We start from the raw sequence: 13524 nt of genomic DNA, 5'->3' as shown, positions 1-13524 counted from the left end.
AGTCACTAAACTACCTGCCACATTCTATAATCAATCACTCAAATAGCAATATATTTATATTTTACAAATGCAGAAAAGTTCGAGTTAACTATCCCTTCTCCAAAAGTTGTAGTGTATCAAGCATTAGGATACGTTTTTTACATTAAAAATATTCTCTTTAAAATGTTTTGGAGGCCGGGTGTTGGTGGTGGAACACACCTTTAATCCCAGATGTCTGGAAGCAGAGGCAGGAGGATTTCTGTGAATTTGAGGCCACTCTGGTCTACAAAGCAAGTTCCAGGACAGCCAAGGCAAATCTTGTCTCAAAAAACAAAACAAAACAGGTGGTTGGCACATGCCTTTAATGCCAACACTGGGGAGGCAGAGTAAGGCAGAAAACAACAAAAAATTGAAGGTATAAGGCTGAAATTGAACTTAGAGTTGAATTTGCCAGGTTAGGAGAAAATAAATTGTCAGCTGCAGGCCTCCCACTGAACTATTATCCCAGCTCTTATTCTATTTTAAATGACTCTTCCAAACAAACATGAAGACTGGGCTGACCTCAATTCAGGATCCTCTTGCCCAAGCCTCCTAAGGGCTTGGATTATAGGTGGACACCACTATACAAGGAACAGTTTTAAATTTATGTACCTGGTATGTCTTCTCAATGAAGAAACCACAAAAAAAAAAAAACACAGCCAATAAGTAACTTCAAAAACTGAGAATTTCTTAAAACTTAGAGGAGAAAAATCAACTCACATTGAAAATTCAGAACTATGTGATAAGTGCACAGTAGCAGAAGCTCTTACCGAACACTTAGGATGTAGAGATAGATGCAGACAGATCCCTATGAGTTCCAGGCTAGACTGGGTCTAATGTGAATTACAGGACAGTCAGAGCTATACAGAGAGATACTATCTCAAACTAGAAGGAAAGAACCCAGAACATGACATTACTCATACTGTGATGAAATGATAGCCAACCATTCTTAGGGAGGACCACTTCCTCTATATTTGGTACAGGTGTTGGGTCTTCCATGTCCTTGGTAAGATCTTCTTGCTCATCTTCTTCTTTCTGACTTCTACGCTTCCCGTAAAGGCTAGCTTGTCTGAGATATACAGAGCAGAAAAAAGGCAATTATACATAATTTTAGCAAAATGTCTGAAGCTCTAAATTATTATTTATTTATATTCCGATTTATTTTTAGAAAACAAGAAATAAACAAATTCGATCCCTGACTCAAGTAACATCAAATGAGCCCCAAACTCTAAGTGATTAGTATAATTTAAAAGAACACCTGCTAAGAAACACACAGCAGCTCTCAGCCTATACACGACAGAAGGACAAGGTTTCAAGAACACAGACAGCTCTATTTTCTTGAGGTATTTGTGTATTAAAAACTAAAGACGGGCTGGAGAGATGGCTCAGCGGTTAAGAGCACTGTCTGTTCTTCCAGAGGTCCTGAGTTCAATTCCCAGCAACCACATGGAGGTTTGCAACCATCCGTAATAAGATCTGGTGCCCTCTTCTGGCCTGTAAGCATGCATGTAGAACACTGTATACACAATAAATAAATAAATCTTTAAAAAAAAAAAAAAACTAAAGACTCCATGCTCCTTATGACAATTGTTAGGGGTCTTTCTCTGAACAGTCATCATTCCTAAAACTAGCAATATTCTTGAGAATTAAAATAAAGATGAAGGGCTGGAGAGGTGCCTCAGTGGTTAAGAGTACTGGCTGCTCTTCCAGAGGTCCTGAGTTCAATTCCCAGCACCCACATGGTGGCTCACAACCATCTATAGTGGTATCTAGAGCCTCTTTCTGGCAAAAAGTCAACAGAGCACTCATATACATAAAATAAAGATGGAAAGGATTTCCTTATCTTGAGGAATTATACAAAGGCCAGAATCATGATATAATTCATACTATGTGATACAAACAAAAAGCATTACATCAGAGTATGGTGGCACATGCCTATAACAGATGCACTTAGGATGGCGAGGCAGGAGGAGTCTATATATTGAGCTCTCAGTCAGGCTAAGAAACATGGCAAGACTCTCAAAACACACACACCCAGAGTATGAAGAAAATACATGACAGGAAAAGAGAAGAACCTGGAGGCAGGCACTGATACAGAAGGCATGGAGCGGTGCTGCTTACTAGATGACTCAATGAGTCTTCTTACAACACCCAGCAACGCCAGTTTAGAGGGGCACCACCCAAGTGAGTTGAGCCCTCCCACATCAATCATCAATCAAGGATGTGCACCAGGCTTGCTTCACAGGGATATCTGATAGGTGCATGTTCACAATTGGGGCTTCTTCCTCTCAAATGACTCTAGTTTGATTCATCTGTGAGTTTGTGGCCAGCCTGTTTACATAGTAAGGTCCAGGACAGACAGGACTAGATACCCTGTCTCCAAAACAAACCTAACAAAGCATAGCAGTGGTGGAGCATGCCTTTAATTTCAGTACTCAGGAGGAAGAGGCAGTCTGAGCTCTGAGTTCAGGCCAGCCTTGTCTACAGAGTGAATTCCAGGACAGTTAAGGCTACACAGAGAAACCCTGTCTTGAAAGACAAACCAACCAATGAACCAAAACATATGTTTTTATGTGTGTTAAAGTAGGCAAGTCTGAAATTATAAAATATCTATTTATAGTGACAGAATTCCCAAATATTATCTAAATTTAAATATACACTCCAGGCATTGTATAAAGCATTAAAGTTTCATTTTATATGGTCAGCAATTAATTCAATAGAAATCAAAATTATCACTGGGCAGTGGTGGTGCATGCCTTTAATCCCAGCATGTGGGAGGCAGAGGCAGGCAGATCCAAGTTCAAGGCTAGCATGGTTTACAAAGTGAGTTCCAGGACATCCAGGATCATACAGAAAAACCCTGTCTTAAAAAACCAAAATAAAAAATTAAATAAAATTAAAACAAAACAAACAAACAAATCCCAGCTGTCACACAAACAAGATTGGTAGGAATGCTCTTGGGCTTGTCAGAACACCCAACAGCCCAATAGTTACAAGTTCTCACTATTTGTCCGTCAACCACAATGGGAGAGGTGCTCGAAGACAATAACTATGGTGTGTCTCAAGATTAAGCCCAGGCTATCCTAGAACATGCTTTATAGACTATCCTAGCCTAAAACCTGCAGCAGCACTTCTACATTTGCCTCTCCAGTGCCAAGACAACACGCATGCGCCACCACACCTGGCTCAGGACGTGACTTCTCCTAACGAGGCAAAGCAGGATGCAGTGACGTGGAGATTTGCAAGTATATTATACTAGTTTCTTTTCTTTTGGTTTTTTAAGACAGTGTTTTGCTCTGTAGCGCTGGCTGTCCTGGAATTCACAATGTAGACCAGGCTAGCCTTGAACTCCGAGATCTACGTGCCTCTACCTTCCCAGTGCTGAGACTAAAGATGTGCACCACCACTGCCCAGCCTCAGGACATGATTTCTAAAACTCCTTATTTGCCACCTTTTCAATATGTACTTACTTACAAGGAGAAAAGACTGTACTTAAGGTGTTCCTATATAAATAAAACTCCTATTAAAACTATCAAAATGTAAGATTCCTGTAAAAACTATCAGGCTGGCAAAATGGCTCGTGAGTAAAGGCATCTGGCCTGAGAACGTGAGTTCCATCCTGGGACCCACCCTCACAGTAGAAGGTAAGAACTGACTCCACAAGCTATCTTACGACTTCCACATGCAAATGCACAAACAAAAAAATTTTAATATAATAATAAAAACAAGTTAAATAGACAAGCTATCAAAGGAAGAGACTTCAAAAAGAGTCAAAAGAGTTATTTTTTTGGCAAATAATCGAACATGAATGTAAAAACTAGAGAGCCACTCAAAGTTTCTATTACTGACTTCCAAACATGCTACAAACATCTTACCCTTTCTTCCCACTCTTCTTCCGGGATTCTGTGGGTGTGGGAGGGGGAGGGGAAGGGGAATGTTTCCTCTTTCGTGCATTAGCTGATGCTTTTCTATCTCTCCTCTCAGGACTTCTGACTGGCTAGGAAGAAGTAAAAAAAACAAAATATCAGGTGACTTTGCCGGATCCTCAGTTTCTACAAACCTTGCGTAAAGGTGACTTTTCATACACTACCGAAACTACTGGATCAGAGCAAAGGAACCTACAACACTAACACCAAGTACCAGCAATGAAGAAACTTTTCTGATCCACAAAGCCTGTGGGTCGCAACACCTTGAGATGTCTAATGGCCCATTCAAAAGGATTTGATAAGAACATAGGAAAACACAGATATTTATGGTACGATTCATAATAGCAAATTATGCTTATCAATTAGCAACAAAAATAATTTTATGTTGGGGATCACAACAAGAGGAAATGTATTAAAGGGTTGCAACATTAGTAAAGTTGAGAGCCACTGCACAAGGCAAATATATATCAATATATCAAAACTGAAATGCTAATCATAATCCCACACATGTTCAAAGTATACTATAATAAAGACATAAACCCTGCAAAACAAAAACCATCAGTGTTCAACATTTGTGCTCTCAGATGGGAGAAGTATTTCAGTAATTACTAATATAAACTGAAACACACTACTGAACAGAAATTACAAGGTCAAATGATCCTGTCAAAAGTGTAATTTATAAAAAATTCTGACAGCAGAGCAGTGGTGGCACACACCTTTAATCCAAGTACTAAGAGACAGAGGCAGGAAGAGGTGAGTTCGAGGCCAGCATGGTCTACAGAGTGAGTTCCAGGACAGCCAGGATAACACAGACAAACAGTGTCTTGAAAAAAAGAAATAAAATACTCTGAGGATGAAATATTCCAAAGTGGCAGGAGGCTTACAGGTATTTGAAGGCCCTAGATTTAGACTGGATTTCCAGCAAAAATAAATAAAATAAAATAATGAAATAAAAAATTAAGTATTAAAGGAGAACAAATATAAGGTATTTTTCCCAGAACAGGTAAAAATTTTAAATTTTTTTATTAACAGTCAAATCACAAAACGAATATAAACTAAATAACCTAATTTAAATTTTTGGGGGCTAGAGAGATGGCTCAGAGGTTAAGAGCACCCACTGCTCTTCCAGAGGTCCTGAGTTCAATTCCCAGCACCTACATGGTGGCTCACAACCATCTGTAACGAGATCTGGCACCCTTCTCTGTATACATAATAAATAAATAAACCTTTTAAAAAATAAATAAATAAATAAATTTTTTTGGGGGGGGGGCTTGAGAGACATCTCAGTTAAGAGCATTTACTATTACTACTCTGCCAGAACACTCAGATTCAGTTCCCAACTTCCACATGTAGTCTCAAAACTGTCAGTTTAATTACAGTTCCAGAGAACCCAATACTCTGTTTTCATCTCCTTAGGCACTACAACAACACATATACACATAAAACACAGGGTAGCCACCGTCAATGTAGGACATCAGACGCAGGGGTAACAGGTAAGGAGGGCAACAAGGTGGGGTAGGAGAGCATGCTATGCCTTAAAAACTCATTCTTCAAAATGTGATTAGGGTCAGGCATGGTGGTGCATGACTTTTAAACTGCAATCCCAGCACTTGGGAAGCAGAGGCAGATGAATCTGAGTTCAAGGCCAGCCTGGTCTACAGATTGAGTTCCAGGACAGCCAGGGCTACACAGAGAAACCCTGTCCTGAAAAAAAACAAAAACAAAAACAAAAAATATATTAAAAATTTAAAAGTAAAATCTTGCAATATACAATGGGACAAAGGTATTTTAGTATTAGGATCACAGATATGAAAACATGAAATAACTCCATTTTCTGTTAGTGGTTACACACACACACACACACACACACACACACACACACACACACACACATAAAAACATAAAATGAAAAAGAGCAAGCCAGACATGGTAAAATACACTTACAATCTCAACACTGGACAGGCTAGGGTTAGGATTGCCAATTCGGGTCAGCCTGGGCTACATACTAAGTTACAGACTACACAGCAAACACTTGTTTAAAACAACAAGACGAAACAGAAAGGAAGAAGGCAGAACAAATCCAGCTGTCACAGATGAAAATGACCTTAGAATCACAGGCCTCTTCTTTGGACTGTCACAAGCCTTCAACAGTTACAAAGGGCTTTCCTCTTGGTCCCAAATCCTACTCTAGTGACACACGAGGGCCACAAGTGGTGAGGTGTTGTTTCTAGAGACAGGGCCTCACTATGTAACTGTGGCTAGCTTGGAACTCACTCAAGAGACCAGGCTCGCCTCAAACACTGCATGCTGCTGTCTCCTGAGTGCTGGGAATCAAGGCATGCACGGTGTTTTTTATGGAATCATAAGTAAACAGCCAAAACTTTGAAGTTCATTTAATCAGATTTTTTTAGGTTAGAATATGAAGTAGTAGGTTTCATTGTGGCATCTTCAAATAAATAAGGACCTGGACTTAGTAGTAAGTAAAGAACATTAAACTAAATGGTAAAATTCCCTATTTTAATTCTTGTTTTTTGTTTGGTTGGTTTTTTTGTTTGTTTTTTGATACGGGGTTTCTCTGTGTAGTTTTGGTGCCTGTCCTGGATTTTGCTCTGTAGACCAGTCTGGCCTCAAACTCAGAGATTCGACTGGCTCTGCCTCCTGAGTACTGGGATTAAAGGCGTGCGCCACCGCTGTCCAACTTTAATTCTTGAGATATTTTAAGACGAAAATTTTGATAGAATTGTGTCTGCACTGAAGAAGTTATTGAATTATATCAAATAAATTAGTTTTCTTATAAGAAAGTCAGGCTATGATGTGGTACTGTTTTAGAATATGAAAGGTATTACTACTTTTTTTGGGGGGTGGTTTTTGAGACAGGGTTTCTCTGTGTAGCTTTGCGCCTTTCCTGGATCTCGCACTGTAGACCAGGCTGGCCTCGAACTCACAGAGATCTGCTGGCTCTGTCTACCAAGTGCTGGGATTAAAGGCGTGTGCCGCCGCCGCCACCACCACCTGGCGAAAGTCACTATTACTTTGATGACTAAATTTTAAAATGCATTTAAAAACTAAACCATGGGGCTGGTACGGACATGGCAGCTCACAAATGTATGTAACTCAAGTTCCAGGAGATCCGGCACCCTCACAAAGACATACATGCAAGCAAAAACCAATGGCATGAAGCAAAAAAAATGATTAAAAAACAACAGCTTAGGACTGGTGAGATGGTTCAGGGGTGAAGAGGACCAGCTGCTCTTCTAGGGGGCCAAGGCTTGCTTCCCAGTATCAACAAAGTAGCTCCGAAGCTCCAGTTCTTCTGACATCCACAGATACCATGCACGTACAACACAGTGCACATATATATGTGACATCATATACAATAAAAAATTAATTTAAGCCATGCGGTGGTGGGGCACACCATTAATCCCAGCACTCAGAAGGCAGAGCCAGGCAGATCTGTGTGAGTTTGAGGCCAGCCTGGTCTACAGAGCGAAATCCAGGACAGGCACCAAAACTACACAGAGAAACCCTGTCTCAAAACAAAGAAACAGGGCTGGAGAGAAGGCTCAGAGGTTAAGAGCACTGACTGCTCTTCCAGAGGTCCTGAGTTCAATTCCCAGCAACCACATGATGGCTCACAACCATCTGTAATGAGATCTGGTGCCCTCTTCTGACCTGCTGTCATATATGCTGTATACATAATAAAATAAATAAAATCTTTAAAAAAAAAAAAAAAACAAAGAAACAAACAAACAAAATAAAAAAATTAATTTAAAAAGCTAAAACGTAGCCAGGCGGCAGTGGCACACGCCTCTCTTTAACCCCAGCACTCGGGAGGCAGAGACAGGTGGATCTCTAAGAGTTTGAGGCCAGCCTGATCCACAGAGCGAGATCCAGGATAAGTACCAAAACAATACAGAGAAACCCTGTCTCGAAAAACAAACAAAAACGCCGGGCGGTGGTGGCGCACGCCTTTAATCCCAGCACTCGGGAGGCAGAGGCAGGCGGATCTCTGTGAGTTGGAGGCCAGCCTGGGCTACCAAGTGAGTTCCAGGAAAAGGCGCAAAGCTACACAGAGAAACCCTGTCTCGAAAAACCAAAAGAAAAACAAACAAAAACAAAAAAACAAAAATAAAGCTAAAACTTGAATCTGGTGGAATCAGCTGTAGAATTAACGTACCACCTGACCCATTTTAAACTTGAATGATTCAGTCTGATTTCCATTTCTCTCTGTCAAGATGCCACAGATGATTGCTAATGACTCTATAACTTGTACGTGTAAATGCCTTTGGTGTGTGGCAGTTTACCAAGAAAGAAAACATTTAGAACAAAAATGGAAATGTAATCATTGTCAAGAAAATAAATACCTCTTCATTCTTTGTTGAAATTCGCTGACGAAAACTCACTGGCTTCCTGTTCTCATCTACTTCATAATCCTCTTCATTCATCCATTCATTGAAAACGTCAGTGTCCAAAATCCATTTTACATGAACCTAAAACCATATCAAATTGGCACAATTATAATTTGACACTAGACATTTTCCTCCTGTTAGTCACATCTTAGGTCACAGAGGGAAGAGGGACAGAGTGCTTAGTTACAATGAGCTGAGAGCCACAAACTAGCAATTACAACTATAAGGGTTTCCTTAAACACCAAAAGTAAGCTGTAATATAGCAGCCAATGATAGACAGGATGAGCTTCTGTTTCAGAACTTGCTCTGGGGAGACAAATGTTTCCCCCCCTCTTTGTAAGACATGAACAACAAACCAGTATGAGTCTACCAAATTCCAACTCGAACCAATGAGTTTACTGGGTCTACTTGCCGATCATGGGTGACCTTGAAACGGCTACACCACCAAAAAAAAAAATCTCATACCAGCCTGGATGCTGACTGCAACTTAGCTGCAAAGGAGCCCCCTTGGACTAATCTCCCAGTCTATATACTCTCGGGATCATGAACCATGTCCAGTTTGGTCAGAATTACATACAGAAAGGCAAGAGATACAAGAAGAATGGCCAGAATTGAGGTGAGGGTCCAATGAACCTCCCAGATGCTCCTCTCTAAAGGAATGACAACAGTCAAATGACCTGACCTTGAAGGTGTGCGGGAACTAGTCACAGCTAATAAAAAGGATGGCTGCTGTGCTTGAAGGACAGTGCTGACTAACAAAAATATTTTGATGATATAAGATCCATATTGTTTTTTGTTTTGGCATTGTCATTTTCTTTTTAAAGACAAGGTCTCTCTATGTAGCCCTGGCTGGTCTTAGACTCTGAATGTGAACCAGCTTCCTCAATCACAGAATTCCACCTGCCTTTACCTCCTGAGCACGGGGATTAAAAGTGTGCATCACTATGCCCAGCTGTTCAATATTTTAAAGGGGGAGAGAGGGTAGAAACAGGGTAAAGGATGAGTCACAAGAGAGCTACAAGGTCTTATCTGCTTGTCCTGCTTCTCCAAAGGCAGAGCTAAAGCCGAAAAAGGCTTGTGCATAGGAAGGGGAGGTGTTGAAAGGGAACAGCTGATGCCGACAACAAAGGGAATAATGACCTTGCAGAAAATGGGGATGCCAACACAGACTGGGTATAGAAGAATGATGAAGGTGCTGGAGAGGCCAGGAGGAGAATGTACAATTTTGGTAAGTAATTCTGCTGACTACACATTTTGAAATATTGGGGGTTTTTTTCGTTTGTTTTTAAAATATATTTATTATGCATACAGTTTTCTGCCTGCATCCAGAGGAGGGCACCAGATCTCATGACAGATGATTGTGAGCCACCATGTGGATGCTGGAAACTGAACTCAGATCCTCTGGAAGAGCAGCCAGTGCTCTTAACTACTGAGGCATCTATTTAGTCCTGGATATACTGTTTTTTAAAATGAAGTTTTTTTGTTTTTGAGACAGGATTTCTATGTGTAGCCCTGGCTGTCCTGGAACTGATACTGTAGACCAGGCAGGCATCAAACTCACAGAATACCTCAGCTTCCCGAGTGCTAGGGTTAAAGGTTTGCACCACCACTGCCCAGGCCTCAAGTTGTATTTTTAAAAAAACTGAATTTTGCTCTATGTTTAAAAAAACTATCTTATGTCCGGGCGGTGGTGGCGCACGCCTTTAATCCCAGCACTCGGGAGGCAGAGCCAGGCGGATCTCTGTGAGTTCGAGGCCAGCCTGGGCTACCAAGTGAGTTCCAGGAAAGGCGCAAAGCTACACAGAGAAACCCTGCCTCGGGGGAAAAAAAAAAAAAACAAAAAAACTATTTTAAAAAGTTGTTTTCTGGCCGGGCGTTGGTGGCGCACGCCTTTAATCCCAGCACTCGGGAGGCAGAGGCAGGCGGATCTTTGTGAGTTCGAGGCCAGCCTGGGCTACCAAGTGAGTTCCAGGAAAGGCGCAAAGCTACACAGAGAAACCCTGTCTCGAAAAACCAAAAAAAAAAAAAAAAAAAAAAAGTTGTTTTCTGAGGAAAGGTCACCAACAGAAGGTCACCAAGGCCGGACTGTGTGAACAAAACACAGCTCCTTTCACTGCTACGTTTGCAAAACATGTCTTACCAGCGGTGGTGGCACAGGCCTTTAATCCCAGCACTCAGGAGGCAGAGTGGATCTCAGGCCAGGCAGATCTCTGCGAGTTCAAGGCCAGCCTGGTCTACAGAGCAAGAACCAGGACAGCCAGGACTACAGAGAAACCCTGTCATAAAAAAAAATGAGAAAAAAAAAAAAAAGAAAAAGAAAAAAAGAACCACTGTAGTTATAATTCCAGGAGAAAAAAAAAAAAAAAAAAAAAAAAAAAAAAAAAAAACAACACTATAGTTATAATTCCAGAAAAAAAGAACCACTGTAGTTATAATTCCAGAGTGCTATAAATGTCCATAATGGTGGTGAAGTCATGGTGGGAGGAACACATGGGTGAGAAGTTATTACTTCAGGGCACTCCACATGGGTGAGAAGTTATTAATTCAGGGCACTCCCACCCATGGTGAAGTTTACAACCCACATTTCTCACACTCTGAATTGGCTTTGGATTCTTCTCAAGCACGACACCCATGAACTCTAAAACATTGATACTATGTCATCAGGGACATGGATATTCTCTAGAATTGAGGACATTAATTATACATCTCTTTTAAAAACACTGTCGCAGAGCTGGAGAGATGGCTCAGATGTTAAGAGCACTAGCAGCTCTTCCAGAGGTCCTGAGTTCAATTCCCATTAACCATATGATGGCTCACAACCATCTGTCATGAGATCTGGTGCCCTATTCTGGCCTACAAGGATGCGTGCAGGCAGAACATGGTATACATAATATATAAATAAATCTTAAAAAACAAAACAAAACAAAACAAAAACTGTTGCAAGCAGAGCATGAGCTCACTCCTATAATCTCCATACTAAGGGGACCTAGCCAGGATGATCATCACAAAACCAAGGCCAGGGAGGACTACATAGTAATTTAGGGGACAGCATGAGCCAGCATGATAACAGTTTCCCAAACACATATTAATTTATTGTATAGAATGGCTATTAGAGTGTGTAAAAATAATTTCCTCTTGTATATTTTTATTTATTTTGTTTACTTATTATTGGTGTGTATTATTGTTTGGCCTGCACGTCCATCTATGTATCAAAGATGTGCCTGCTATATGAGGTCTCCTACAACACTGGTGTTGGTTGGCAATTGAGCCTGGGTTCTGAGCAAGAACCAAGTTCTCTTTAACTACCTAGCCATCTCCAGCTTCAAGAATAATTTGTGGACTGGTTGTTTTATTTTTATTTTTTCTAGACAGAGTCTTTCTGAATGGTTCCGGATGTCCTGAAACTCACTCTGTAGCCCACGTTGGACTTGAACTCACAGAGATCCTCCTCCTCTGCCTCCCAAGTACTAGGATTAAAAGATGTGTGGTACTAGGTCCAGCAAGAATAATTTCTTTTTCACAGACCCATTACCTTCCATGGCTTTTCTGGAATTGGTGGATCTTCAATTTCAGCATCAACATCATTACAGTGGACCCAAGTGTCATAGCTAAAGCAAATTACAAACAAAAGTAGAATTAGAGCCAAAGGCTATTCACTAGAAAGATGAGTCAAATACGTGTTACAAATATTAGGGGGGGAAAAAACATAGTAAAAGGGTGGGCGAGTGATATTGATTTGAGGGTAAAAAAAAAAAAGTTCATTTCCAGAACTCAATCAAAGAAAGTGAAAGAACGGACTCAATGAAGCTGTCCCCCAACCACACGTGTGCCATGGAATGAGTGTACCTGCCTTCACACACATTACACATTCACACAATAACGGTGCTTAAAAAAATTAAAACAGAATTACCAGACACACTTGTTTCACCATTGTCAATAAAATTAAAATAAGCTAAAAATTGCCTGAATTAGTTAAAAACAATTCTAAATAAAGGTTGTCCTTTGCTTAAAGCCCCTCCCCTAACAGCCTTCTGGTCAGTACTATAACCTGCTATTTATATTTTCTCATAACCAGCGCTCAGTCCTTCAGTCTCCACTGCCAGCTTATAGATTTTGTCTTAGTAAACATTACAACACAAATAATAATCTCCTTGATATGAAAGTACACAGGGGTAACTTTCAAACAAAATTCTCTGTTGGTGATTTCATTCAGGTTTTCAGTCACTCCACAGTTCTTAATACATCTGTCCCTTAAGTCAATCTGAAACTCAAGTCCAACAGGCAGTTCTATATTCATGGGTACTAACTGTTCTAAAGCAACCACCCTCAAAGTTCATCTTTCAATGCCCTGCCGGCATCAAAATGTTCATGTAAACATCTCCACTTTGCCAACAGCAGAGGCCAAAGCACTTCACTCTAAAGTACATACATCTTATGGTCAAACCATCAGCAAACCTACCAAGTGTACATTCAAACTGTGTCCAGAATCTACCTTCATATTCCGCCACTCTTCTCACTGGTTACCTACCTTTCCCATTGCTTTCCTAAGAACTGAGGATTCTGCATAACAATGGAATGAACTTTTCAAAAACTAAGCACATTCTACAACTCAAAATTTTGCAATGACTCTGAACTGGTAAGAGTTTGTTTGTGGTTTTTTGTTTGTTTGTTTGTTTGTTTGTTTGTTGTGCCAACTTGACACAAGCTAGGATAACCTGAAATGAAGAAACCTCAATAGAGAAAACACCTCCATCAAATTAAATTAGTGTAGGCAAGGTGGCAGTAAGTTTTCTTGATTAATAATTAATGAGGAAAGCCCAGCCCACTGTGGGTAGTCCCACCACTGGGCAGGAGGCTCTGGGCTATATAACAAAGCATACTGCCAGTAATCGGCATCCCTTGATGGTCTCTGCTTCAGTTTCTGCCTCCAGGCTCTGACCTTGGATTGCCCCTCAACAATGGAACCGAATATTTTCCTTGCCAAGTTACTTTTGGCTATGGCTTTATCACAGCAATAGACAGGAAGCGGGGACAGACCCCAACCTACTAAGACTGAAAGTCACAATTCTCACCTAACAAGCTTGCCAAGGTCTCAAAATCTGGAACTCTAGGCTCTTACTGCTCTAAGATGATAGGACTCAGTGGCATCTTCAACATATGCTATTAAGTCA

The 13524-nt window shown here is 40.7% G+C and overlaps 1 protein-coding gene across 3 annotated transcripts in view; it reads right to left on the bottom strand.

Moving 5' to 3' along the window:
- Positions 1-13524, bottom strand: part of Smarcc1 (SWI/SNF related BAF chromatin remodeling complex subunit C1) — a 127493-nt gene that overhangs the window by 84236 nt on the left and 29733 nt on the right. For all 3 annotated transcript variants that reach the window (XM_042281738.2, XM_042281739.2, XM_042281740.2), the window contains exons 8-11: positions 11886-11961; positions 8309-8434; positions 3894-4015; positions 963-1087 (exon numbers count right to left, since the gene is read on the bottom strand). In XM_042281738.2, coding sequence (XP_042137672.2) covers positions 963-1087; positions 3894-4015; positions 8309-8434; positions 11886-11961 — 449 coding nt within the window. The remainder of the gene's footprint in view (positions 1-962; positions 1088-3893; positions 4016-8308; positions 8435-11885; positions 11962-13524) is intronic.

This window comes from Peromyscus maniculatus, chromosome 7, assembly GCF_049852395.1.
Source record: "Peromyscus maniculatus bairdii isolate BWxNUB_F1_BW_parent chromosome 7, HU_Pman_BW_mat_3.1, whole genome shotgun sequence".
Taxonomy (NCBI): domain Eukaryota; kingdom Metazoa; phylum Chordata; class Mammalia; order Rodentia; family Cricetidae; genus Peromyscus; species Peromyscus maniculatus.
The sequence above is the reverse complement of the archived record's forward strand: the minus strand, read 5'-3'. Positions and strand labels throughout refer to the sequence as shown.